The following is a 24,954-nucleotide window of genomic DNA, read 5'->3' on the forward strand; positions in this document are numbered from 1 at the left end:
CTGTGCCTGGTGGGGATGTGGGGGTTGAGGAGCCCTGGCTGTGTTTGGGGCTGGGGCCCCTCCATGAATTGCCAGTCTTGGATAAGCCCTGGCAGTCCCAGACTAAAGAGACTCTGTAATTGTAATCTGGATAAAGATGGACAAAATCGTTAAAACGAATATTTGAGCATTTGAGCTTATACCCCCCCAGCAAGTTGAGAGATGATAAAATTGCTCTGTGGGTGCAAGGCTGAGGATGTTCCCTTGCTCTGTGCCTCAGTTTCCCCATCTCTGGGTCCCTGGGTCAGCCCCGTGCAGGGGCAGCGCTCGATGCAGTGCCCCAGTACACGTAGGAAGGGTCAACCCAGGGGAGCATCAGAACCAGCCACTGGGTGTAATTCCGATTGTGTTTAGATAAGGGCACTCAGAGGACCTGCAGCAGTCAGAGGCACCTCTGTGAGGAGAGCCAGCCCCGTGGCTGCCAGGACGGGAGGGGACGGCCGTGTCCCCAGCACAGCACCCAGACTGGGCCAGGCTCACCCAGCAGCACCCTGGGTGCTGGGGAAGAGGTGCTCTCTCCTCCCATCTGCTGTGCTCCGAGCCAAGGGCAGGGGACTCCCCGAGCCCCGAGGCCCTGTGCTGCCTGATCCCAGCCCTGCTGAGCTCCTGGGAGCCCTCAGATTTCCAGCCCTCGCTCAGGAAAAGCTCATGGCAGCAGAGGGAGAGCTTGGCCCCAATCACCAACCCCACGCCAGGCACTCCTCGACTCCCTGCCAGCCCTCAGCACATCTCTGGCCCCACCTGGCAGACCCTGGGTCCATAACCCCACCTGAGCACACCTGATTGCCTTCAGGATGGGCATCTCCAGCCGTGCACACAGCGAGGTGTGCATCCTGGTGCTGCTGGTAAAGCAGGAGGCCCCAGTGCCATACACTAGTGCCCAGCCAGAGGCAGAAGCAAAGATGTCAGGATTTTTCCCCCCACACCATGAGATCAAATAATCCCTCTCCTCACTGTTTTTCTCCTCTCCCACCCTACCTAAATCTCACATTTTGGGGCACTTCAGCCAAGGTGATGCCTAAAATCAGCCCTTCTGGTTCTCCCAGGCTCCAGACTGGTTTTGGCTAGCAGTGTTTCGTTTGGTGGGGGAGACTTCAATAGCATGAAGTGTCCACTCCAGTGGCATTTCTTGATGTTCCTGTCTCAATGAGCATGATCTGGAGAAGGGTTTACCCCTGCAGTGCCTTACCCTGATCCAGGGATTGTACCCTGGGTCTCTCAGGGACACAGCTGTGAGGGCACTGCCTGTAGGAACCACCAACCCTGCTGGGAGCACCAGCTTTGCTGGAACCAGACACAGCACAGCTCCTAAGCCAAGAGAAAGGCATGTGTCCCTGATCTCCTGCCAGCACCAGCTCTTGCTGGATCTGGAGGTGCCTCAGCTTGCTCTTCTTGGTCCGGGAGATGGGCTGGGACACCCATCTTCGTGCTTGGTTGCCTGCCTTGGAGCCCACCCTCGAATTGGGGCTGTGTCCCTGTTTGCATCAGGCTCAGGATCATTATTATTTGCAATTATTATAATTATTTCTGATTAGAGTGGTACCGAGGTGTGGGGCAGGCAGGAAGGTTGACGGGCACAGAGGGCAGAGCTGTTGACGTTCCACAGATCCTCCTTATGGCTCTGTGGAGCTTGGGAGGAGAATCCCTTGGATCTGGGGGAAAAGGGACCGGCCCCATTCCTGCCTTGCCGTACAGCAGGGAGCGAGCTGCGAGCCTGGATGGAGGGAGCCGCACACAGGGCAGGGACTGCCGAGGATCCGATCGCTCTGCGGGATCCAGGGCGGTTTCCTGACCCTGAATCCCAACCCCGGCACTGCAGGCACCGAGCCCGGCCCCGGGAGCGCCGGGAAGGGCTGGCAGAGGCAGCGGGGCTGGCACAGCTGCGTGGCTTTCAGAGATACTTGATCGATAGCTCCTTCCTCCCACTGCCCCCACCCCCCCAATCCCCACATGCATTTTTCATGCTAACCCCTCCTGGGCAAAGACTGTCTGCGTAGGAAAAGAAACAGAAAAAAAACCACAAAACACAACAAACCGCAACCAAAATCTACGTTTGTTTCTCTGCTCCCCGGAGATTGTTGTAGTTTAAGGGCCAATCTATAGATTCAGGGCTGGGAATATCTTTGCTCCATGAACAAAGAGGGATGAAAAAACTCCCCAGGGCTTTTCTTAACCTTCTTCAGGTTGGCCCAGAGCTGGAAAAGGCTCTGTACTGTGAGGGGTGCAATTCTGCCTGGGCAAACTGGGGAGGCTGGGAAGGGGAGCTGGGCTCCTCTGCAGCTCCTCCTGGGTTCCCAGCCCTCCCAGGACACGCTGGGATGCTGTGAGCAGTAACGGGGGTTCCCCTCTGGGGTACAAAGGGTCTCCAGGGCTCCTTCTGTGCTGAAAGTCAACCCATGCATGCAGAGCTGGGTCCAGGGTGATCCCAGGCCACAGCGGCTGGGAAGGCTGGTAGATCCCTGCGCTGATCCTGCCTGGCCCCTAGGAAGAGCTCAAATGAAGGTTTTGGTATTTCTCAGAGTTAGGAAAAACCTGCAAGGTTTGAGCAAAGGGCAGTTTTAAGGGTGAATCCCCTTTTTTGGTCTCCTGTTGTCAGCGAGGGGTGTTCCTTTTTCGCTCCTCAATTTTGGGTGGCGGCAGTAAAACCCGGGAGCATCGCACAGCCCATCTTTCCCCAGTGCTGGAATGCTGCCGTGACTCTCCTTCCCATCACCGGTGCCTGCCCAGCCTGTGTGTGTGCTGAAGGACCGAGCCCGGGCGGGGTTCCTGCGATCCCTCCCGACCCACATTCGCCGCTGCAGCGCTGGCAGCCCGCTCCAGGCACGGCACCGGCTGCTGCAGCCTCGGGAGCGTCTCGGTGCCTGTGACACCCGCTCCTCCGCCTTTGGAGCACGGTGATGCTGCAGCATCCCCCAATTCCCGTTCTTTGCCGTGAAGCCGATGGCACACGGTTCCCCCCGCCCTGCAGCGGTTTCTCTGGACCCTGAGCAGCCCGGGCGGCGTGGGTAGGCACGGAGCATCATCCTGCTCGGAGCTCTCCCACCGCCCCCGGGACCGGCGCCGGGGCCGCGGCCGCACCGAGACGGCGCGTCCGGGGTCCGGAGCACCGGAGCGCTTCCGTCTGCCGGAGAAAGGGCACGGGCCAGAAATAGAAGGGGGAGGAGGACGCCGTGACCTTTCCAGCAGCCGGTGACGAATAAAACTTTCCGGCTACCTGTAGGAAGGCGCAGGGCAGGCTCCGTTATCGGCTCGTCAAAGGACGACGTCCCCCGTGAGCGGGACAGGCACAGCCGCGGGGCCCGGGGCGATCCCGGGCTGAGCTCCGGCGGCTGTGGGGCTCCAGACACGCTCAGGATGCTCCTGGAGCTGAGCAGGGAGGGAGGAGAGGATGGTGGCTGCCACCAGCGTGAGCAGGAGGACAGAGACATCTCTCTGCCAACGGGTCCTTTGGCTGCTCCCCTTGGGACACCCTTGGGCAGGAGGGGACGGGACGTCCCCATGCTCAGCCACGAGCCCAGTGCAAGGGAGTCCGGATTCAAGACACCCCCAAAGACCCACCCGGGATCCATCTCTGCGTCCCTGCACCAGGGACACCCAGAGGCAGCAGGAGTGGACGCTGCAGCCTGCCGGCCCAGCCGGGGAGCCCGCTGTCCCCACTAAAGGCTCAGGAATGTCCTCGCAAGCCCCACGGCAGCAGATCCCAGGAGGAACCTGGGAGGGGCTGCTCCCATCCCCTCCTCTTCCCCCGTCCGGGATGCAGTGGCATCCCCTCGGACGGGGCGAGGCAGCCGTGCTGCCCCCAGCCCATTGTCCCCTGCTGGCTGACCCCCGCCCCTCGCAGATGGCACGGGCAGCCAGCGCAGGTGGCCCTGTGCCACGGCAGATCGGGGCCGGCTGCCTGCGGAGAGCCCGGCAAGGGCTGTGTCCCTGCCACCCTCCGGGGACAGAGCAGAGCCGGGGCCCCCTCATGCACCGGGGGTGCAGAGCCGGGGGGTCCCCACCATGCTGTGCCCAGTGCTGCATCCAGTGCTTCAGCACCGACACCACTGCCCTGAGAAATAATCCACCGAGGACATGGAGCTGGTAGGACAAGGTGAGGGGGGACACAGGGTGTCCTCTCTTGGCCACAAAGGGATCTGCTGGCCCAGAGCATCAGGAGGTTTTGGAAAGGTCCGATTTTAAGGAATTGCATTAAACCGTGCCATGCAGGGATAGCACAATGCAGATGTCTGGACTGGATTTAACATCTTGTGAGGAGATGCTTGGGATAAAGCTTCCCACAGTTCTCCCAACCAGGGCAAACAGCCTGGTGGGTGCCAGACACCCCAACCGGATGGTCTGGGATTCACTTCTAGGAGAAAACGACCTGAAAGGGGCAAGGGGAGCACCCAAGCTCTGAACCACCCCCACTGAGGCTTCTGTCTCTCTCCACGGGTGATGGTGCTCAGCCCACACAAGGCACTAGGGTGGGCATGACATGGCATTGACAGTATCGGCTCCAGGGTGGGCACAGGGTGAGGATGATGATGGGACTGTCCGAGCTCCAGAGGACCCATCTCGTGGCATAGAGGGGGATCTTGAGCCGGAGATGTGGTGCAGGAGATGTCAGGGCGAGGGTGGTGGCGGGAGCGGGTAAATCATTAATTCCGGAGAAAACCAGGCTGGCATCCTGCCCATCACTCGTCGATACGAAAAGTTGATGTTGGAAGGGGAATTTTTAAATGTAGCCTTCCCCTCCCTTCTCTGCCTTCCCTCTGGGGGCAGAGGGCTGGAGCAAGGAGCCAGCCCGGAGCCACGCACGCACCCAGCCCCAAACCAGCCTCTTGCCGAGCACGTTCTCTTCCAGCCCAGCTGGTTTTGCTTCCAGCCTGCTCCGTCTGTGCACATTAAAGCTTTTTCTAGGTCTGAGCTGCTTTTGGCAAGCCAGGCTCCTGTTGGTCCCCAGCACCCTCCCCACGGCTGCTCCCCCCATCCGCTCCCGTCTGGCTCCCGCTCCCCCTCCCCGGTCGAAGCCCTGCCAGGGACGCGGCAAATCAGCGCGAAGCCTGCGGGGCAAATCGGTACAAATGAGACCAAGCAAGAGGGTGGGGAGGGACGGCGGGGGCGATGACTCCTGGGCTGGAGCTTCTGTTCCCGAGTTTGATGTTTCCTGCAAACAGCCCTGTCAATGCTCAGGAGTGGCTCCGGACATCACCTGCCCCCTGCCTCGGCGGGGTTTGGGGGCGCTGGGTCCCAGAGCGGGGGGACAGCCCTCGCCCCGCTCCCGCAGGCTCCCCGCAGCCCCCCGGCCCTCAGCAGGGACCCAGCCGGGACGGGGGCCGAGCTGTAAGTCCTGACATTTCCATCTGTTTTGGGGAGGGATGGGGTGGGCGGAGGGTGGACGGTGCTGGAGGCAGCAGAGGGAATCCCTGCGGGTCTGGGCAGGGAACAAAACCCACCGAGGACCCGGAGCGGAAAACAACCCCATGTTAAAAGCTGCCTGCTCCTGCCAGTTTTGCACTCTCCCAAATAAATTCCCGGGCATCTGGCGGCGCCCAGGGGAGCCTGTGCCACGCCACAGGCAGCGGCTGTGCCGGGAGAAGGAGCCGGGACCCGGAGCGGGGATGTGCAAACCCGCTGGGAGCAGGGAGCGACTGCTCCCAAGTGATGCTCTTTGATCCCGCTCGCCGGTCTCTTTGCAAGCCGTGCAACTCCTGATTATTAAAGGCATTCAGCACCGGGGAGGTCATATGGGGCCTTTCTGCTTGGGTTGCTCTCCTAATGACACGTCCGACTGCCTTCACCGGGGAGCTGCTCACGCGAGTCCCTGACAATAGAAAGTTTGTGGAGGATTTTGGATGCTTTCCCCGTGACCGTGTGGTGACTGCAGAGGTGTGACTGGTTTCCCCACTGAAAAATGAAAGGATACATCAGGAAAAGGGAACAGAGGGAGAGCAGGTTGGGAGGGCACAGAGGGTAGGTTAATTTTAACATATTTACCTCTCCAAGTTTGGGTAATAATCAAAAAGATCAATGGTTTTCTGCAGGTTTGGAGATATGATGTGGATTTGCAATTATGAAAAAAAATACAAACCAGGGAAAGGGGGAAAATTAACAGTAAGACAGTATTATACTTGTTATCCATATTTTTTCCCCTCTAAATCCTTCTTAAAGGAAATGAAAACTAAACTGAGCTGTTGAATTGCCAGAGGAGGTGAGTTACTGAGACGCTTAATGGTGTCAGCTAGGACTATACTTCCTCACGCCAGGGAATGGGTGTTTGTAGGAATTTTGGCAATTAAATCAAAAGGTCACATAAGAAAGAACAGTCCACAGCAGTCAGGGGCTTCTTGAAAAAAAGGTAAGGGAATCAGGTCTGTGAGGTCCAGCTGTGCATCAGGGTGGTGGGAAACCCTGGGACTGGCACAGGGAGAATTTTCTGGTGCCCACTGGGTGCTGCAGTCCTGCTTTCACTCCTCCTCCATGACCAGGATTTCGGTTCCCCTCCGGGACAGGAGGTTGTGGATGTGTCACCCCCCATTCCCTTAGGTCTTCTGGAGATCCCAAGGAATTTCCGAGTCCCACCCAGAGGCAGTGGGGGAGCGCTGTTGGGAAGGGGGGTGAAGACAGACCCCCTTCCCTGCACAGGCATCCCGGGGGCTGTCAGGGCGCTCCCCTGCGGCACAGCACGGGTTAACGAGCTGCACCCCCGCTTCCTCCCCGCTAATCACATCCCTGCCTCCTCCCGGTGGCTTTGCCTCGGGCCCTCCTTACTCCTCCTGGTCATCCCTGGCCGGTACAGACCGAGATGGGCAATTTGGGGACCGAGTGCTCCCGGCCCGCTCGGCTGCAGCCCAGCGCTGCCTACGCTGCTGCGGGGCCAGGGGATGAGCAGCTCAGCCCAGTTTTGGGGTGCAACGGAGCTGGAAACACAGGGAGGACCCCAGCAGGCAGCACCACCCTTAACCTGCATTAAAAGCCCAACTAAACACCACCACCAAGTACCAGGCAGAAGGTAGAGAGGTGCCCACGGGTCAGCCCACAGCACTGCAGGGGTTCCTGACCAAGAATAAATACAATAATAATTGTATATAATGATATACAATATAGGTCTATAACAATAAAAATAAACATGAATAACGACATGTTTTGGAGAGAAATCTGCCTGCAAAGTGGCTGCAAAGAGATCTGATGTGCTCAGGGTGTGATGTGCTGCCTGATGTGCTGTGTCCCTCTGGAGCAGTCTCCTCCCTCCTCTCTGCTGGACCAGGAACAATCTCAGTTCCTCTCCTGAAGGGCTTCTGGAAGTCCTTGTGTGCTGGGTGTCCCATCCCTGTGAGAAGGCTTCTGCCTGGCAGAGCTCCCCTACATTCCCTGGAGCCCACCCCAACCAGATTTTCTGCTCTGCAATTTCCCTGCTGTTCCCAAGCTCTCCCAAACAGTGTTGAACCCTTTCCCCTTTAGATTTTTATTTAGCAGGTGGAATTGTTTGTGCTCACCTAAGGATGGGGAGGGAGAAGCAGGGAATGTTCCTATTTAGGACCATTTTGAAATGGATTTTACAGTGGGCTGGATTTCATGGATGTGGTCACAAAACTGCACACAGCATATCAAGCCCCCTTTCCCAGTTTATTTTATTTGCTTTAACCTTAAACATAACAAGTCTTTCCCAGGTGGCAGCTCCTTGGTAGCTCGTTGGACCTTGCCATGATTTAAATGCCTCCATCCCAAAGCAGCTGGCTGGAGCCAGTGCTAGGAGTGGCAGGAGGAGCAGGGATAAGCCCACGTCCTCCTGGGAGAGGCCCCAGCATTGCAGCAGCGTTGTAACCCCCCTTTCCTAGGAGGGTTGGAATCATGGCCACATCTCGGCCATGCTTTGGCTAAAAAGAGACCTGTCCTGTGCTCATTGAAGCTTTTTCTAGGTCTGAACTGCTTTTGGCAAGCCAGGCTCCTGTTGGTCCCCACCACCCTCCCCATGGCTGCTGACTCAGGGGAAGGAGGACCTTTGGGATTACCCTGGGAGAACAATATCCCAGCCAAGAGAACAAAGGGGGGTGCTGTGCAAGGTCTGTGACCTGTGGTCCCCTTTCCTGCCCTCCCCTGCCCACCTGGGCTGGCAGGAGAGTCCCTCAGGAGCGAGGCAGGGACGGAGTGACAGAGGGGAGCTGGCAGGTCTGGACTGAGGGTGCACTGAGCAAAGCTCCTTGGCTCTGTGGGGTCACCCCAAATGAGGGCTGGGAGGCTGCCATCAGCAATGCTCTGCTTTGCAAGCCCCTGGGGACACTGACCCAAGTGAGAAAGCCCCAGGGGGACCAGCTGTGGGCACTGCTAGCTCCATCCCAGTCTCTGCTGAGATGTGCAGAGGTTCCTGCAGGGACACAACGGCCCCTGGCCCTGCAGCACACACAGCTCAGACCCATCAAGGAGCACCCAGAGTGAGTCAGAAGTAATCTTGGTCTCTGGGACACCTTTGAGCTCTCTGTGAAGTCCTTTCCATCTTTAAGGATGGCAAGAAGGTGCCAGGGTGAATTTATTGAGGGCAAATCTTGCCAGAGCAGCACAACTGCCCACTGTGAGGAGAGGACTGGCTGCCAAAACAGGGGAGGGAGAGAGAAAGATCCTGTTTAACCTTAGCATGGCCCCTGACGTGGTCTCCTGCAGTGTCCTCATGGCCAAACTGGAAATGTAAAGACAAGGTGGGTCAAAAACTGGCCAGATTGCCAGACCCAATGAGCTGTTCAAGGTGCAGCTCCTAGCTGGAGAAAGGGAATGGCAAAGTCCTGCATTTGGGATGCAGTAGCCCCCTGCAGCAGGGCATGTCCTGGGAAATGAGCTAAAAAGCAGCTTTGGAGGAAAGGAGCCACATCCAAGACATGAGAAGAGCCAGAATCTTGACTGCCAGGAGCTGGACCAAAAGAGGAGAGGATGGGAAAGGCTCTGAAGATAGCAGGAAGAACAGGGACAGGGAAGGGTGAGGGAAATGCCTGGGATGTCCTTGTGTGAAGCTCCTCTCCTGCAGCAAAGGAGAAGTGAGGACACAGCAATGGACACCTCCAGGAGCAGGAGAGGCCTGGGCTGCAGGGCAGGAGGGGGACAGGCAGAGGAGGGTTGAAGACTCCCTGTTCCTGTCCCCAGAGGATAAGGGGTAGATTTGAACTGCAAGAAGGTGCATCTTCTTGCAACTGCAAGAACTGCATCTTCTGGTGGGAAGATGGAGAGGGATTTGGTGGAGCAGGACACCTGAGCAGCAAATACAAGAGCAGCAGGTGGGAGAGAGCTTGGGGTGTGAGCAAGGCTGTATCAATATGGGAACCTTTGGCCATCTTTGGTGTGTCTTAGGAGACACAAAAAGAGCTGGGCTCTGCCAAGCCAGGAAAAGCAAAGCAGAGGACATCTCCTTCCTTTTTTATAATTCCCATCCCCAGGGCATTTATGGAACGTGAACTGTCCAAGGATAAATATAAAGTGGATGAGAACATTTCTAGTATGAGGAACTGGGCTGTAGAAGTTTGGGGAGCCTCAGGAGCCTTCGAGTTGGTCAAGGGGTGACTAAATGCACCTCAGTGTATGACAGAGCTCATTACTTTGCAGGGGAGGAGGTGGCAGAGGAGGTGGAGCCTTGTCCATAGCCAGCCTGGGGATCTGTGCTCGTGTGGGCAGAGAGCAGATCTAACCTCCGTGTCCACACTGAGGACACTCATGTGGTTTGGTCTGTGCTGGGCGGGAGAAGTGGATTTTGGTAATCAGAGCAGAGTTGAGCCCCACATTGCCCGTCTTAGCCTGCTGCTGGTGTGCCACAGCATAGAGAGGGGACAGGTGCCAGTGACCAGAAAGGGCTTCTGGAGATTGGCACCATCCCCAGAGGTCCTCCAGATGGAGGGCTGAAAGGGAATCTCCCCGTGCAGGTGGTCACAGGCAGTGGGATCCATCCTTGGCTCCATCTCCTTCTCCAGAACGAGAAGGAGAAACTTGTAAGTGGGGAAAGGAATTTCAGAGGTCATAGAAACTGGAAGAAGCTATGGAATTTTTTCTGGAAACAGGAAAACCCCATGCATGACATGCATGACAGAGAATTTAGCACAAAGGATGGCGGGACCTACATTCCTATTCTAGCTGCACACACTTCTTAAGCCCCCCAGGTTCTCTCCAGCTGTCCATCATTTCCCCATGCTCACCATGGCAACCTGGACACCACCTCCTCTGCACATCCCTGCATGCCCACCACACTGTTGATCCTCCTGAGCTGCACAGACACCTTTCCCACTACCCAGCTGCAGTTTCATTCGGACACTGATGTTGTCTTCACAAGTTTGGAGATCATTTTGCCAGTGAGCTGCTGGTTCCATGGCTGGAAGCCTGTGGTCTCCTGAGGCTCCATTAGCAGGCAGAGTGGAGGTGGAGGACGATGCAGGAAGCTCCCACAGTGGGGCCGAGGCAGAAGCTTTGTGGGTGGTTGATATAATGTGGAGAGACAGTCTGGTATCTCCTCACCAGGACCTGCCTCTTCCCCTGAAGGGCTCGCAGCAGGAAAGGCTGTGGGAGGAAAGCCTCTTGCGGTGGGGGACCCTCAGGTCTCTGGAGAGTAGCCTGGAGGCTGTGATGCCCTGATCTCATCTCTCAAGGAGTCTGTGAGTTGTGCTGTGAGTGTCACAGGCAGACAATGATGACTCCAGCCCATTGCCACTTGGTTGAATGCTTTTCACGGGGTGTTGGGGTTGCCACAGGGAGCCTTCAGGGCAAATTTTTGTGGGTGGAGGCTGGAGGAGAGGTCAGAGACATAGCAACACTTCTTGAGGAAGTGCATAACTGGGAGAAGATTTGACACAAAATGAGGGAAAGCTACATGTGGAGGTGCTGTGACTACAGGAAGCATGTGCATCACCTGGCTGCAGGACACCCTAAGGTCAGGAGATGCCAGGCAACTTGCACATCCAAAGGCAGCAATGCTCACAGAGATGGACCCACCCCATGGCTGGACTGGGCTTTGGGTCTCACCAAAATCCACCTGTGAAGAGCTAAGCTTTCCCAACCAGAAACTCCAGATCCCTCCAAACGCTGGAAACCCAAAGGCTGGGAATCCAAATGCTGTCAGATTTATAGACCACGACCCTGACTTTGTCTTGCCCCTGGGGTGTGAAACACATGGTTTGGTCAGCCCACGTATGGGGACGCAGCAGTGGTGATGAAGAACCCTCTGAGCTACAGGATGCATGCCACAGCCTCTAGCCTTGGACACGAAGATGTGGTGGGTGGGCAGATTGACTGTTTGGAGGAGACAGGAAACCTCAGCCCTTCTGGAGATGTGGTTTTGGGAAGAGAAGAGATTTTGGTGCAATAATTGAGATCAAGTTGGAGAAAGGCACAGCTCGAGGTGGGAATAGTTTCAAAGCTGCTGAAGTAGGGAGCCAGAGGCAGAAGTGGTGGGATGGCCTCAGTCCCTCACACAGCGGCTGTACAGGGTGAGGCTGGGCATGGGCAGAGCTCCCAGCCACCCTTCCCTCCTCTTGCCGTGCCCGCTGCTTTGCCATGGCCAATTGCCTTCATCCCAGCTCCGATAAACGCTTAAAAGCTCAAATCACACCACTCCGGGCTATGAAAACGAAAAGGGAGCCGAGAGCCGCTAATAGTGGAGCAGCCCCTGCGGCAGGAGCTGCAGTGTGGGCAAAGTGGCCTGCATTGATCGGTGGCTGCCGCAGCGCTGCCTGCCTGCTCCGGCCACGGCGCTGGGGACAACAAACGGGATAAAACCCCACGGGAATCTCCAGAAAGGCAGAGTCCAGCTATGGCAGGAGCAGGAAGGTGTGCGGGGTTGGTGGGAGATCCCGTCAAAGGGCAATCCTTCTGCTCCACACTGCTCTGTCCTGGCATAGGCACCAGAGCAATGCATCCCATTTTCATAGATTTCTTCTGGTTTCCCTCATGATCTGCAGAATAATTCGGGGAAATTCTGTTGTACCTGGGAATGTGAGTTGATTTTTACACAGGCAGCACTCATTTTTGTCTCAAAAGGAGGCTGAAACAGACGGTTTAAAAAGAGCAGTTGGACATAGCTCTTGACTAAGGTCAACCTGAAGAAAGTTTTGCATCCCGTTCTTCATTCTGGCTAAAGAAACACATGCTAATACTACCCATAGCAAAAGTGTAAGCCTAACAAAGAACTGACATCAACCTCTGTTGCTATATGAATTTCTAGATCTGTCTTTATCTATTCACTAGGGTCACTAAGTGATGGGGTGGAATTTAAAAAGAGATCCCTGAATGTGACTCAAAAATGTCTCATGAGGTGGGAATCTTCTAGGCACAAGAAGAAATCTATGAAAATGGATTGCAATGCTGTTTGATGGCAAACAGCAATGCCAGGGCCACACAGGCTGGAGTGATGCTGAGCCCTGGGAAAGGAGTGGCCTGGGCAGCCTGGAAGGAAGCACCTGGTGGATGTAGGAGCAGGGAAGAGTTATCCTGTAGTTGGTTCTGGGTGTGCAGGGCACCACCAATGAATAGCACCTGTGGAGGGTAGGACCAGCTTGTAGGAGACCACAGGAATCTTCAGCTGCAGGACGAGGTGCAAGGGAGGAGGTTCATCACAACAACACTGACTGGAGAAGAACTTCAGTGCCTTTCCTGAGCCCATTTCTCCATGCTATGTCCTACAGCCATCTGGGAAAGGTTGAGGGCAGCCAATTTCCATGGGAGCGTTGCAGTTCGCTGGCAGCCTCCCAGTCAGCACTGGAGCACTTGGAGGTCAGCAGCAAAGAAAGGACATCAGTTTGAGAGATGGGGTCTTTGTTCCAGTCAGAAAAGCTCTTAGGAGTCTGCAAAAGTAGATCAGAGCAAGTTCCCATGCCCACCTACGGGTGGAGAGGGTTTGTATTGGGGCAGGAAACCCACTGGACCGAGCCCCTTCCTGCAAGCGCTGCCACACACCAGAAGCAGGCTGAGGGAAGGGGATGAGATCTGGAAGGGCTTGGCCCTGTGTCCAGCTTCAGCCTGGAAAGGAGATGGTGAAGCAGGAGTGTGGTGGTGAACCATGTGTCTGGAGGGTGGACAGGGACCGTGGTTGCTGCTTCTACCAGTGAAAGAATTAGGGGGCATTAAATGAGACCTGTGGAGACAAGCTGGAAGATGAAGCTCTGGGTGGTGTGCCAAGAACTCCCTGCTGCAGCATGCTTCAAACATTTCCACAGCTTCCAGAGAAGCTCCTGCAGATTCAGAATGGGGATGTGCATTCTTTGTGCTTCATTCTGTGGCACCTGGTCTGCTGGGATGGCTGATGGATTAGGAAAATTGGAACAATACCATAGATGCTTGTCCTACATCCTGGAAATGGAGTTTTGGCTGTTATTCGAGATGTGAGCTGGGTGGACAACTGAGGTGCTGTGGCTCAGCTGCCCCAATGGCTGTGTGCCCTTTCCTGCACCCCTACCCCTGGAGATCAGGCTGGCATTTTTTAAGTACTGGAGCACCAGGAACTGCAGATCTCTTTCATGGGCATCTCTCTCGCCTTCCTTCCCTTTGTCTCCCCTTCCCTTTCTCCTCCCCTTGCCGCCTGGCTCCCTCCATGGGAGCGTGCCCCTCTCCCCTCGGCAGGCCCGGGGAGCAGAGCAGGGATGTGCAATTCCCATGCACAGGTGCGCAGTCCCCGCTGCGCGCTGCCCCCGGGCACGGCTCCGCCGCCGCAGCTAACAGCCCACTGGAAATAATGTGTTGTGGCAGAGAGAGACTCAGCAGACCACGAAGATCTGCTGGTGCGGGAACTGCTCAGCAACCAGGAGCCACAACGCCTGTCTCCCAGCTCCGCAGGGCCTGCGCCGGCTCTGGGGATGCCTCTGCTCGGCCGGAGCCTGCCTGCCTCACACGCAGGGCGCTTCCCCACTCTCTCCCATTCTTCCTTTTTGCTCTTTCCCCTTTTCCTCCCTTGCTCTTCCTCTCCGTAGCGTTAAGGATGTGGAAGCAGCCAAGCTGTCTGTCCCTACACGGGACATCTCTCTGCCATCCTCTGCACCACCGGGCACAGGAGGGGAGCAAACGTGCAGCAGCCTTGGAGGAGGAGGATCAGGTGTGCAGGAATGGAACAACCAGTTCCAGTCTTCCAGCAAAGATTTAATCTGCCTCTGGCATATAAACAGCAAATGTTTGTTCAACTGACCTGCAAGCAGGCGACGTGCATCGCAGCAGGGCCGAGACGCCCGGCTCCCCACTCCGCCACCCTTGGTTTCTTGCCCTCTAGCAGGGTGACAAGGGGCAGGGGACCAGGGACAAGCAGGTCAGGATGCTCAGGGCACCCCAGACTCAGTGGCTGGAGACAGGGAGTGATGCTCGGAGGGGCCCATCCTGCCCAGCTGCTGCTGCATCCCTGCTGCTCCCCGGGCAGCGCGGCGTGTGTGCAGCTCTCGCTGCTCACAGGCGTGACACACACACAGCGTGGCTGAGGGCTGAAGGACAAGCGTGTCCCCGCGGGCAGGCTGTGAGTGCTGAGGTGAACCTGCAGGCAGGAGGCCCCAAGCTCTGCCCGCACATCCCACTGTGATGGGAGAAATCAGCCTGGGCTGCTGCAGGTCAGGCAGGCACCCCGGGGCTCCCTGCACATCCCAGGGGACGCGGCTTCGTTACACAGGGACGTTTTTGCCTATTTTCTGCATGAGCAGATCTTAGTGTCAGAGCCAAGTACCAGCTCAGCCCACAACATGGGCATACAGAGGTTGTCCCCCAGCTCTGCCTACAGCTCAGCCTGCCCCTGTATGTATGTATGTATGTATGAGTATGGCTCACTCCCTGCTCGCATGGCAGGTGGGAGATACTCTGCTGTTTGATGTCAAACCTCAGAAAAAAATTTGGAAGGGTTCTATGCTGGTAATTCTATCACACAAATGCTCTCACCAGGGGAAGGGGATGCCCCTAGGTGCCCCTGGTGAGGAGAGTGGGTACCAGAGTATGGGTACCCACTTCAGCCCAGCACAGCCACTGCCTGGGCATGGGGCTGGTGGGACTGCCCCACAGGACTGTCACCCCCAGGGCCACTGGTATTGCAGGCTGCAGCCAGAGCATCCCTGGGAACCTCGAGCAAGTTGATTAGGGAAAAAAGCACGGGGTCATGGGGCTGCAGGGCAAGAGGCCAGCCCCAAGATGTGGGGTCACCAAGGGGATCAGCAGGAATGCCATCCAGCCGTGGGAGGTGGGCACTACCACAGGGCCACGTGGCAGTCCATTCTCTGGTGTGGTGCTGCTGCAGAATCTCCTTCCCTGTCCATCCCACTCTGATCCCAGCCCCTTGGCACTGCTGTGCCGATCCCCCTGCCTTGGGAACTGCAATGGTCCCCCCCAGCCCCACAGACCATGTGCAGAAGGGTGTGGGCTATGGCTGGGCACACTCCAGGCCACTGGGGAGCAGGGCCCATTGCAGGCGCTGTCAGGTTCTTGAGCCACTGCTTGGGTCTGCCCCCAGGCAACTCCCTGTCCCAGCTGTCCAAAGCTGCAGAGACACACGCTGTTTCCCATCTCATCCTCCAAATCTTGTCTCCTTCCTCCCAGAAGCCAGGGAGCAGATTTTTTCCCCAAATGGCTCCAGCTGCCACATTGGTGCCAATATGGAGCTGCTTCTGGCCTTTCCCTTTCTGGGTGCTGCATTTCCACACCAGCCTGGCTGCAGAGTCTCTGGGGCAGAGCTCTGCCCTGGGACCTGATACATGGAGGAAGGGTTTGGCCCCTGAGAAATGAGCCCCAGACACACAGAATGAGCCCTCAAATTTGCTGCTCTCCCCAGGAGAAGCTGACAAATCCCTCCAGAGCAAAGAAGCATCTGGAGGGGTGACACAGGCATTTGCATCAGTGTTGGGTGCCTTGTGACTGCTTGGCCATCTGTGAAGGAGCCCAATTTCATGACTGTGGTGTCTGCAGTCTGGCTCCTCTGCGAGATGAGGGGTGGGGGAGCTGTGCCCCCTGCCCATCTCGGAGCTGGTGGGAGCCAGGCTGTGGGAGAGGCATGAGACTGCAGTCCCCAGGGAGGTTGTGGTGGGAAGCACAGAGGGGGCAACCCAGTGTCAGTGTCCCGCAGGGGACATTGCCTGGACATTTTGCTCTTGGCACCACTGGAAGTGGGGGATGTGCAGTTTAGCCTGGACTGGTTTTCCAGGCCAGATTATCCCTGTTCTGTCACAGCACAGTGTCAGTCCCACGGGGACTGGGAGGCTGGACTGCTTTTCCAGCAGTAACACCAGGTTTCAGGCACTCAGTCTGCAGCCTGTCCCAACCAGTCCATCCATCCCACTGCCCTCTTTGCTCCTGGATCACACATTCACATGCAGGGTTGCAGGTATCAAACGTATCAGTTTGGTGCCAGAGCTTTGAGCACCTTGGTAGGCTCTGGCACTGCTGTACCCCAGGAGATGGCAAAGCCAAATGAGTCCGTGACCCGCATGGTATTGGAGCTGCTGAATCTTTTTTCTTTTATCCCCTGCCCTCAGCAGGGAAATGGTCCCTGACCTGGGCTGGGGCTGCCCCAGAGAGGCTCTGGCTGGCCAGGCAGGTCACCTGGGCACCTCAATGTCAGTTTGAGGTGGTTTAGCTCCAACGCCTTTAATAGTGCTTGTTTTCCTTTTCCTCTGGGGTGGTTTGAAAGTAGAGGGTTGATAATGGGATCAGTGTATACAGGCATACCTGCAGGGTTTGGGCAAAAATTCCATCAAAAATTCCATCCAGCCTGGGTTTAAATCTCAAACCTGGGAGCTCCATACTGATCTCCCAGAAGCTCTGCTCTCTGAAGCTCCACTCTCTGGGGCCAGGAGGTGCCCACAGAGCAGAGCCATCTCCCTGGGAGCTGCAGGCACAGCTCACCACCTCCATGCTGTCCCTCTTCCAGAGCACATCGTGCTTCCCAGAGAGGCGTGGGAAGGTTCACCTGCCGTGCCCCTCCATTCCCACCAAGAGCCATCTCCAGGCAGCCTCCACCATGTCCAAGGACGACGGGGGCTGCAAACTGACCTCAGTCTACAAGCACAAGGAGAGGAAGCCGAAGAAGCCTCACTACATCCCAAGGCCATGGGGCAAACCCTACAATTACAAATGCTTCCAGTGTCCCTTCACCTGCATGGAGAAGTCCCACCTCTACAACCACATGAAGTACAGCCTGTGCAAGAACTCCCTGTCCCTCCTCATCGAGTCCGACTGGCCCTACAAAAAGGGCAACCTGCTGCACCCGGAGCTGCGGCTGCTGCAGGCGGACAGCTCCCGCCTGCGCGGGCGGCGGGACCAGCGGGACACCTGCGACCCCACGGCCACCCCGGGAGGCTCCGCCCGGGCCAAGGTCCCCAGCAGGGATGGCCACGAGGAGAAGCCCGTGACAGGGGTGGAGATTCTGCCTGCTGAAGGGGCTGGTGAGGAAGGTGGCCAGTTCCAGGAGGAAGAGGAGGATGTTGCTGGTCTGCTGAGGGAGATGGATGCAGGGGAGAAGAAAGAGAGAAATGAAGAGCCAGGTTGCCAAGGTGACCCAGCTGAACCAGAAGTGAACACTTTGGTCTTTGGCTTCAAGAACAAGAGGGACAGCAAGCCTTGCAAGGAGGTGGAGCCCGACTTCATCATCACAGATGTCTTCTCCCTCAAGAACCATGTCATGAAGAGCAGGGAAATGGCCTCCCCTGACCTAGATGCAAAGCCAAAGCATTGCAAAGTGCCAAAGAAATGCCTGGCCAGCGGTGGGATCTTGATGGAGCAGTGGAAACTGGTGGCAAATGGGCAAAGGAGGAACACACCTGAGGTATCCCCACCTTGTACCGACAGCAACATTATCCCGTGCTACCCCCCTCCAGCTTACAGTGACTACCACGAACCTCAGGGCCTGAACCTCTCACTGCTGGGTATTAACTACCCTTTGAACCCCAGTCTCTTCTCCTACCTGAGCCCCACCATGGCCAACAGCACGACAACACACCCTCACTTGGCTCAGCTGCCCTTCCTGGCCTCCACAGCCCAGCTGATGCACCCCCATGCCTCCCACTTCCAGCCTCTGCAGAGCCCCGAGCGCTCAGCCTTCCTCCCTCGCTTCTACTACCCCCTGCTCTTCGAGCACACCTTTGGCTCCACGGAGAGCAAGATGTCCTCCAGCAAGCCAGACCCCCAGCAGCTGGTGGGCTCGGTCATGCCCACACCACCCCAAAACAAACCCTCCAGTGAGCCAAACAAACCCGGGCTGCTGAAAGTTCCCGTGCTGAAGACAGGCTTTCCTTGGTCTAAGGGCATCCGGGAGGAGCCAGGCTCCGAGCTCGGCCACTCTGCCATGGCTGGGCAGGAAGAAGAAGAGAAATGGCTGTCCCAGGAGAAGGAGAGCAACCCAGCTTTGGGCCTCAGCAACCTACGCAAGAAGTCAGCCACTGACATCTACCAAACTGTGGTGGGGATGAAAGATGGCGCTTTCACTCCCAGCAGTGTCAGGAAGACAGAGTTGCCAGTGGTGACCTGTCTGGAGACCAGCAGCCCTCCAAGAAACCCGCTGAAGAGGAAGTTCCCTGCCAATGGGCTGGATTTGATAGGACCCGAAAGGATGATGCCTGGGAAGCTCAGCTACCAGAGCAGGTAAGGTTGCTACTGTTTATCTCCATATCCTGTTGTTTCTCTGTTCCCCCCACTAATCCATGGGATGAGTCCCAGGGAGCTGGGCACTCCTCAGGCTGGTGGGCCACACCAGTGCCCATCCAAGCAGAGTTCCCTGCCCTCCAGGGCCTCCAAAGTCCCCAAGTGCAGCCGAGCACCTGGGCTCTGTCACACTTGCTGTGCCTTGCCTTGCCCTGATCTATATGGTCTGTGTGGGGTGGACCTGTGCTTCCCAGGCACCAGGAAAGCACCTCTTGTATCCCCAGATATCCCAGGTTTGCTGGAGCAATCGTTGTCTATTTTTAAACATACACATTTGCATTCCTTTGATTCACCTTCTGGTTTCAAAGCCCAGAAGGAGGGCCACGTTTCCAAACACTTCCTTTTACCTGGGGCTAGAACTGTGCACAGCTCCTTTAAACAGAATTTCTGTTCCTCCCCTGGTTGTGCAAGTCCAGCTGTGGCTCCAAGAAAAATGTCACAGTAAACCCACTGCTTTGACACCCAGAGGAGGTTTCTGTGGAGATCTCAGTGGTTTTCTATCTCCACTTGCCCCTTCCGTGCCCTCAGGCTGGCCGGACAGATTCCCTGTAATTGGGCCTTCAGGGCTGTGGGACAGTCATTTCCACCAACATTCTCCAGTTCTCCAAGAAGAGGGGGAATCCTGGCTGGGTAGCTGAGGTGGGATCAGCACCATCTCCCCAGGCTGGCCTCTCCCTTTCTCAGCACCATGAAATAGTGTGTGTCAGGATCCAGCTTCCTCTGGGAAAACAGCTCCAGGAGCAGGTCTCGCCAGGGCTCTGCCTGCTCTGACCAAAGCCCTTCCTGGAAGGGTCTCACGCTGGCAGCAGCCAGTGGAGGAAACCTGGCTAGTCTGGTAATGCTGGCCCTGGACATAAGCACGAGGATTTTCCTGTCTTTTCCCCTACTGATTGTATCCACTTCTTCTCTGCAGTGGTCCAAGGGCCAACCCTGGCCACATCCCCAAGGCCCTGGACCACTGGCACTCGGATGTCCTCACAGGCCAGCCTGAGGAACCAGAGGGGGGCATTGACACTGAAGTCCTTCCCCCTGTGGACCATGGCCTCTGCAAGCAGAGCCGACCCCAAGAGACTTCTGCCGTGACAGGCCCTGAGGCCACAACCATGCTTATCGGAGACCTGTCCAAAACCTTGGAGGAGTACCAAGAGGTGGAGAAGAAACTGTCTGATCTGGCAAAGGAGGACAACCCTGGGCAAAAAGAGCTGAGGGACCAGCTGGTCAAAATCCGAAGAGAACTCTACCACATCCACCAGGCACTGGAGAAAGCTGCTAAACCCCACGAGGGGCCACTGGACCTGTCAGTGAAGAGATCCTCCGAAGGTCTGGAGAAGATCCAGCAGGCCAAGAAGGAGCCCTGCAACATAAGCCTGGGAAGTGAGAAGCTTCATGGCAAAGACCAAGGGCCCCTCAGCAAATGTGCGGCCACTGGGGAGGCTGGAGATGAGGAGGGGCTGCCCAACTGCCTTCTCGAGGCTGAGAACAAAACCATTGACCTGCTGATCAAGATGAGCCGCTCTGAGAGCCTGCGGGCAGCCTCCTCCGAGGCCCCTCTGGGTGCTGTGATCAAGGCAGAGGTGCTGCCCCTCAGCGTGCCCCTGGAGCTGCACCACGTCATGGAGCCCTACTACAGCCGCACCACCAAGTGCGAGGCAGACTCCAGCGTGCTGCTCTGCTGCGACAGCAGGTCCAGCAGCACGCAGGGCCCGCAGCTCCCGGCCAGCGCCGAGGACGGGCCCCTGGGCTGCCGGGCCGTGCAGCGCTCCCTGTCCTGCAGCCTCCCCGGCGACACCGATGCCGTGTGTGTCCACAGCCCTCTGCATGCTGACCCCTAAGTTCACCTCGCTCAACAGCTCCTGGATCTCACTGACCACCTCATGCTTCACCTTCCCAGTGTCCCACCTCTCCACTCCTCCTCTTCGCCGTGGATGAAAGCTCCACCGTTGCCTGGCTGGGACCACGTTGTGTGGGGTTCCAGCAGCTCCCCTGGATGAATCCACCAGGTGTAAAGATCCAGTCCCTGTGCTCCCCAGTGTGTCACGGACAGTGCTGCTGGGCTCTGCATGCTCCCAGCCTCAGCACCCCAATCCTGGAACTCCCTTAGAAAGGGGAGTCACCAGCAGGCACCAAGAGAAAACTGCTAAAAGCACCAAGAGAAAACTGCCAAAAGCACCAAGTTTTCATCAAAAGGCTCACCCAGCCCTCTCATCGGGGACGCTCAGGGACATTTGCAACCCAGTTCCCACGATCTGTAGACAGGGGAAGGACTACCGAGGGCCAAGCCTTGGTCCAGGTTGTGCTCAAACAGACCGTGGCTGTCACCTTGTACAGAGCAAAGACACAGCGGCTTTGTCCCACAGAGGCTGGAGGATCACAGCCAGGAACCAGATGGCCAGCTGGCTTGGCCCAGAGGCCAAGAGTTTTCTGCACTGTGGAGACAGGAACATGCTGCCAGTCACAGTAACAAGTGCAGTACAGGAGCCACCTTGCCAGCTCCACACCTGGCTCCTGAGCTCTGTTCTCCGGGCCGTTTGCTGCTGCTGGGCTGTGGGGACTTGCTCCTGTCTACTGACCATCCAGTGTCCTGGTCCTCCTTTTGCCTTCACACAGAAAGGACCTTCCCTCCCTCTCCCCCCATGCAGATGTGATGCATGTTCCTCACCAAGACCCCGACCCTGCAGAGTTCAGCTCCCAGGAGCTCCTGCCCACTAGTCCTAATCCCCCAAATGCTGAAACATGGGACAGTGAAATGGGTGAGAAGGATGGTGCTGTGAACCACAGAGCTCAAGGGACACAAACCCCCTAAACAACTGTGAAGGGACAAACTTGGCCTGTCCCAAGCTGGAACAATTCTGAGCAAACAGCCCTGAGTCAGAGCACTGGAGATCAAACCACTCAGGCAGGTGCCTACTGCTGGTGGGATCAGCACTGTGCTCACTGTGTGCACTGAGGGCTCCTGACTCTGTGGGGCAGACTGGGACCCACTGCAGGGCAGTCACACATCCCTGTCCCCAGCACCCTTGTGACAAACACCTGGTTTGGCTCAGGATGCCCTGGGCCAGGAACTCTTGGAGTCCCTCCCTGCAGTGCTCTCCTGGAAAAGCATTCCTCTCCCATCCACTCTTTGTATTCAGGACATGGTGGGGTGTTCTGTTAGCACCCAGGCCTTCACCAGCTTGGTGGCTTGTTTCTTGAAATGGGAAGTGCTGGGATGGGGGCCAGGAAGGCAGGACAAAGAGGACAGTGGAAAAGCCACAAATAAAGGATCTACACAGCACATCCCAGGAGCTTTACACACTCTGGGCCCAAAGAGGACAATTCCACTGTGGTGGCTGAAGAAGGCAAAGCCCCATGTGGGACCTGGGACTCCCAGGTGCTTTGATGGACCCAGACAACATGAAGAGTTGGCTCTTCTCACCTGATTGCTCTCTGGACAAAGCTTCCACATCACCAAAGGGGTTTATTTCTCACTGCAAGAATTTGCTAAGGGCACAGGGCCCTTGTGGGGCTATTGGTCTTTTCTCTCTGAAGGAAAGTGTGGGGTGGGGAGAGGGGGACATTCAGAAGGAGAGATGCTCAGCTCAGCAGTGTAGCCCTTTTGAGCCAGCTCCAGACCTTCCTGATGGGCCATGTCCTGCTGCTTGCCAGCATGGCCTTGGTCCCACGAGAGAAGGTGAGAAAACCCCACCAGAACAGACCCCAGAACCTGGGTGGAAGTTCCTCAATCCCAGAGCCCAGGGAGGTGGCATTGCCAGCCTTTCTGGGTGTGAATTGTGCTATCATCTCTGGATGCCAGAACAACATCAGCACAGCAGACCCTCCACATCAAGCACCTTGCTCACGTTATCCTCCCCCAACAGCCTCCCTGTCTCTCTGTGCCACCCTGTGCCCCTCTGTCACCTCATGCCCTGCTGTCACCTCCTCACCCCAGCTCCCTCACTACCCTGGCATCCATACTCCCCCTGACAGCCACTCCCTGCTCCCATATCTCAGGAGCCCCTACTCTCCCCACTCACCTTCTCTTCTTCCATGCCTGGACTTCACCCCAATCACAGCAGGAAACCCACAGGCATAGCCAGGAAGTTGGAATCCCATTTTCCCCTGACAGCTTTCCAGGCCTTTACCTCCTCTGAGGAACAAGTCATGTAGGTTTTTCTGCCTGACTGGAAACCACATTTCCTCCCAGTTCCAAGCATCATCCAGTATTTTTTAGCAGATCCCCATCTGAACGTGGGCACCTTGGAGGTCCAGGACACCAGAGGGGTAGCTGAGCTCTGGGACCATCAGCCCTGAGCTTCAGCAGGAGATCCATGTCCAGATCACCAGGCCATGCTGCCTTTCACCCCTTTTTAGCTGAGATGTTGCCTGCACACTGTCACCTCTCTGTCCCCAGATTCCATCCTGCTGTCAGAGCTGGATTCTGCCCTGCTCTGTGGTGCCCGTGGTGTGAGCTGGGCACCTCCCTGTGTCACTCACTGTGTCCCTCACCTCTGCAGAAAGCTGGGGGGGCAAGTGGAAGCTGGGGGCCGATCACACAGTATTTATTGTTCACAGTTTTACGAATGTACAAAACAAAAACCAAACCATTAAAGGGAAAACCTCCGAGTGGGAGTTGCTGCTGGCTGCTTTGTTCTTTCCTGGGAGTTCTGCCTGCTCTGGCTGGATCCTGCAGGAGTCTCATGCCACAGTTCCTATCACAGAACCTCTGTTTCTGAGGTGCCAGGTGAGCCACCAGCAGGATGTGGCCAGATGTTGACACTGGCTGAGTGTGGCTTGTGTTCACTTGGGTGGGTTTTGACTCTTTCATTCTGCTGGATCAACACCAGGATCCCACTGGCTTGTCCTGTGATAGGGAGAGGGGTTGCCCACTACATCTGACAGCAGAAATCAGGCTGAGATATGTCCTCACAGCAGCCATGAGTGCCCTAATTCATAGGATCCCAGAATTCCAGAACGGCTGGAGTCAGAAGGAACACCAAACCTCATCTCTTTCCACCCCCTACCATGAACAGGGACACCTTCCACTATTCCAGGTTGCTCCAAGCCCTGTCCAACCTGGCCTTGGACACTTCCAGGGATGGGGCAACCTGTTCCCAGTTCTTTAGGCAACTTGTGCCAAGCCTTCACCACCCTCACTGGGAAGGATTTGTTTCTAAGCTGTAATCTAAACCTGCTCTCTTTCAGTTTGAGGTCATTCCCCTTGTCCTGTCACAACCGTCCATGCTCCTGCAGAAGTCTCTGCACACACACATGGCCTTTTCTTTCTGTCTTCTTCACAACCCACTATGGCTGGACTTTGGGACCACAAAACCAGACTCTGAGTTCTGGTGCAGGGAAGAGCAGAGAGAGTGTGCACGGTCCTATCCCGTGTCCCCAGTTCCACCCTGTCCATCAGCCTTTGCAGCCCAGGGGTGCTGGCAGCACCCCACAGAGGGGATGGCTCCCCTTTCTGCCCTGCCATGGCTGTCCAAGGCAGTCCCCTCCCCAGGGACTCTTGCCTGCAGGCCACCAGGGAGGTGGCTGAGCTGGTGGCACCATTCCAATTGAAAAGATGAAAGCATTTACCCTTGCATTTAAATAATGGATGGGAGTTGAACTACAAGGGTGGCTTATCCAGGTTGCAATCTGCACCCCCAGGGCCCTCAGCCCACTGCAGCACAGGACCCATTACACAGTCACCCTAAAGGCATCTGATAGGAGCCATCACCCACCCTTTACAGGCCCACCCGATAGCCATCTTTCCATGGTTGGCCAAACTCCCCCTATTTGCATGTCCCCCCTATTTTCCTGCCATCCAAGCCCACTCCCAATCAACAGATGGAGGACCCAGCCAAAATCCTCCCCTGCCCTGCTGAGGCAGCAGCCCCCCTGCTCCTTGGGCTGGGGGGATATGGGGTCACAGCAGGTCCCTGGCACAGCTCAGAGCCCAGCAGCTCCTGGTCAATGGAGCTGCACAACTTTTATGAGTTTCTAACCCCAGGTGGGTACAGCTGATCCTGCTCAAGTATTCCTTCTCCTCCAGCTTCAAGAGCAAGGGAGAGCTCAGGGATTGGGAGGGAGGGAAGTTTCCTAATAAACAAACCCTGAGGGAAGGCTTATCTCAGGCAAGGCAGTGGAAGGAACCAGATTCCAAGGTTCCTTGTAAAAGAGGGGGTTGTTATGCTCCCCATCCCACTGGCACAAGGACATGGTCCCAGGGAAGTTGGGAGTGGAGGACACGGAGGGTGGGTTTGCTGCATCCCCAGCCAGATTTCCAGTCACATTGGTGTGCCTGTGAGCTCTGGCTGGATGCCCTACCAGCGTCAAGAGCAAGGG

General features: G+C 56.6%; 1 protein-coding gene across 1 annotated transcript; it reads left to right on the plus strand.

The window, feature by feature from the left end:
• Positions 1-5,110: 5,110 nt before the first annotated feature.
• On the plus strand, positions 5,111-23,250 carry PRR35 (proline rich 35). The gene is made up of 3 exons (XM_072935760.1): positions 5,111-5,364; positions 16,874-18,582; positions 19,556-23,250. The coding sequence occupies exons 1-3, from the start codon at positions 5,146-5,148 to the stop codon at positions 20,472-20,474; spliced, it is 2,847 nt and encodes a 948-aa protein (XP_072791861.1). The 5' UTR covers positions 5,111-5,145; the 3' UTR covers positions 20,475-23,250.
• The last annotated feature ends 1,704 nt before the right edge of the window (positions 23,251-24,954 follow it).

This window comes from Taeniopygia guttata, chromosome 14, assembly GCF_048771995.1.
Source record: "Taeniopygia guttata chromosome 14, bTaeGut7.mat, whole genome shotgun sequence".
Classification (NCBI taxonomy): domain Eukaryota; kingdom Metazoa; phylum Chordata; class Aves; order Passeriformes; family Estrildidae; genus Taeniopygia; species Taeniopygia guttata.

Coding starts and splice junctions, on each gene's coding strand:
- PRR35 (XM_072935760.1), top strand. CDS start 5,146: ATGACTCCTGGGCTGGAGCTTCTGTTCCCGAGTTTGATGTTTCCTGCA. Junction 5,365..16,873: donor GCCGGGACGGGGGCCGAGCT/GTAAGTCCTGAC, acceptor TCCCTCTTCCAG/AGCACATCGTGCTTCCCAGA. Junction 18,583..19,555: donor AAGCTCAGCTACCAGAGCAG/GTAAGGTTGCTA, acceptor TCTTCTCTGCAG/TGGTCCAAGGGCCAACCCTG.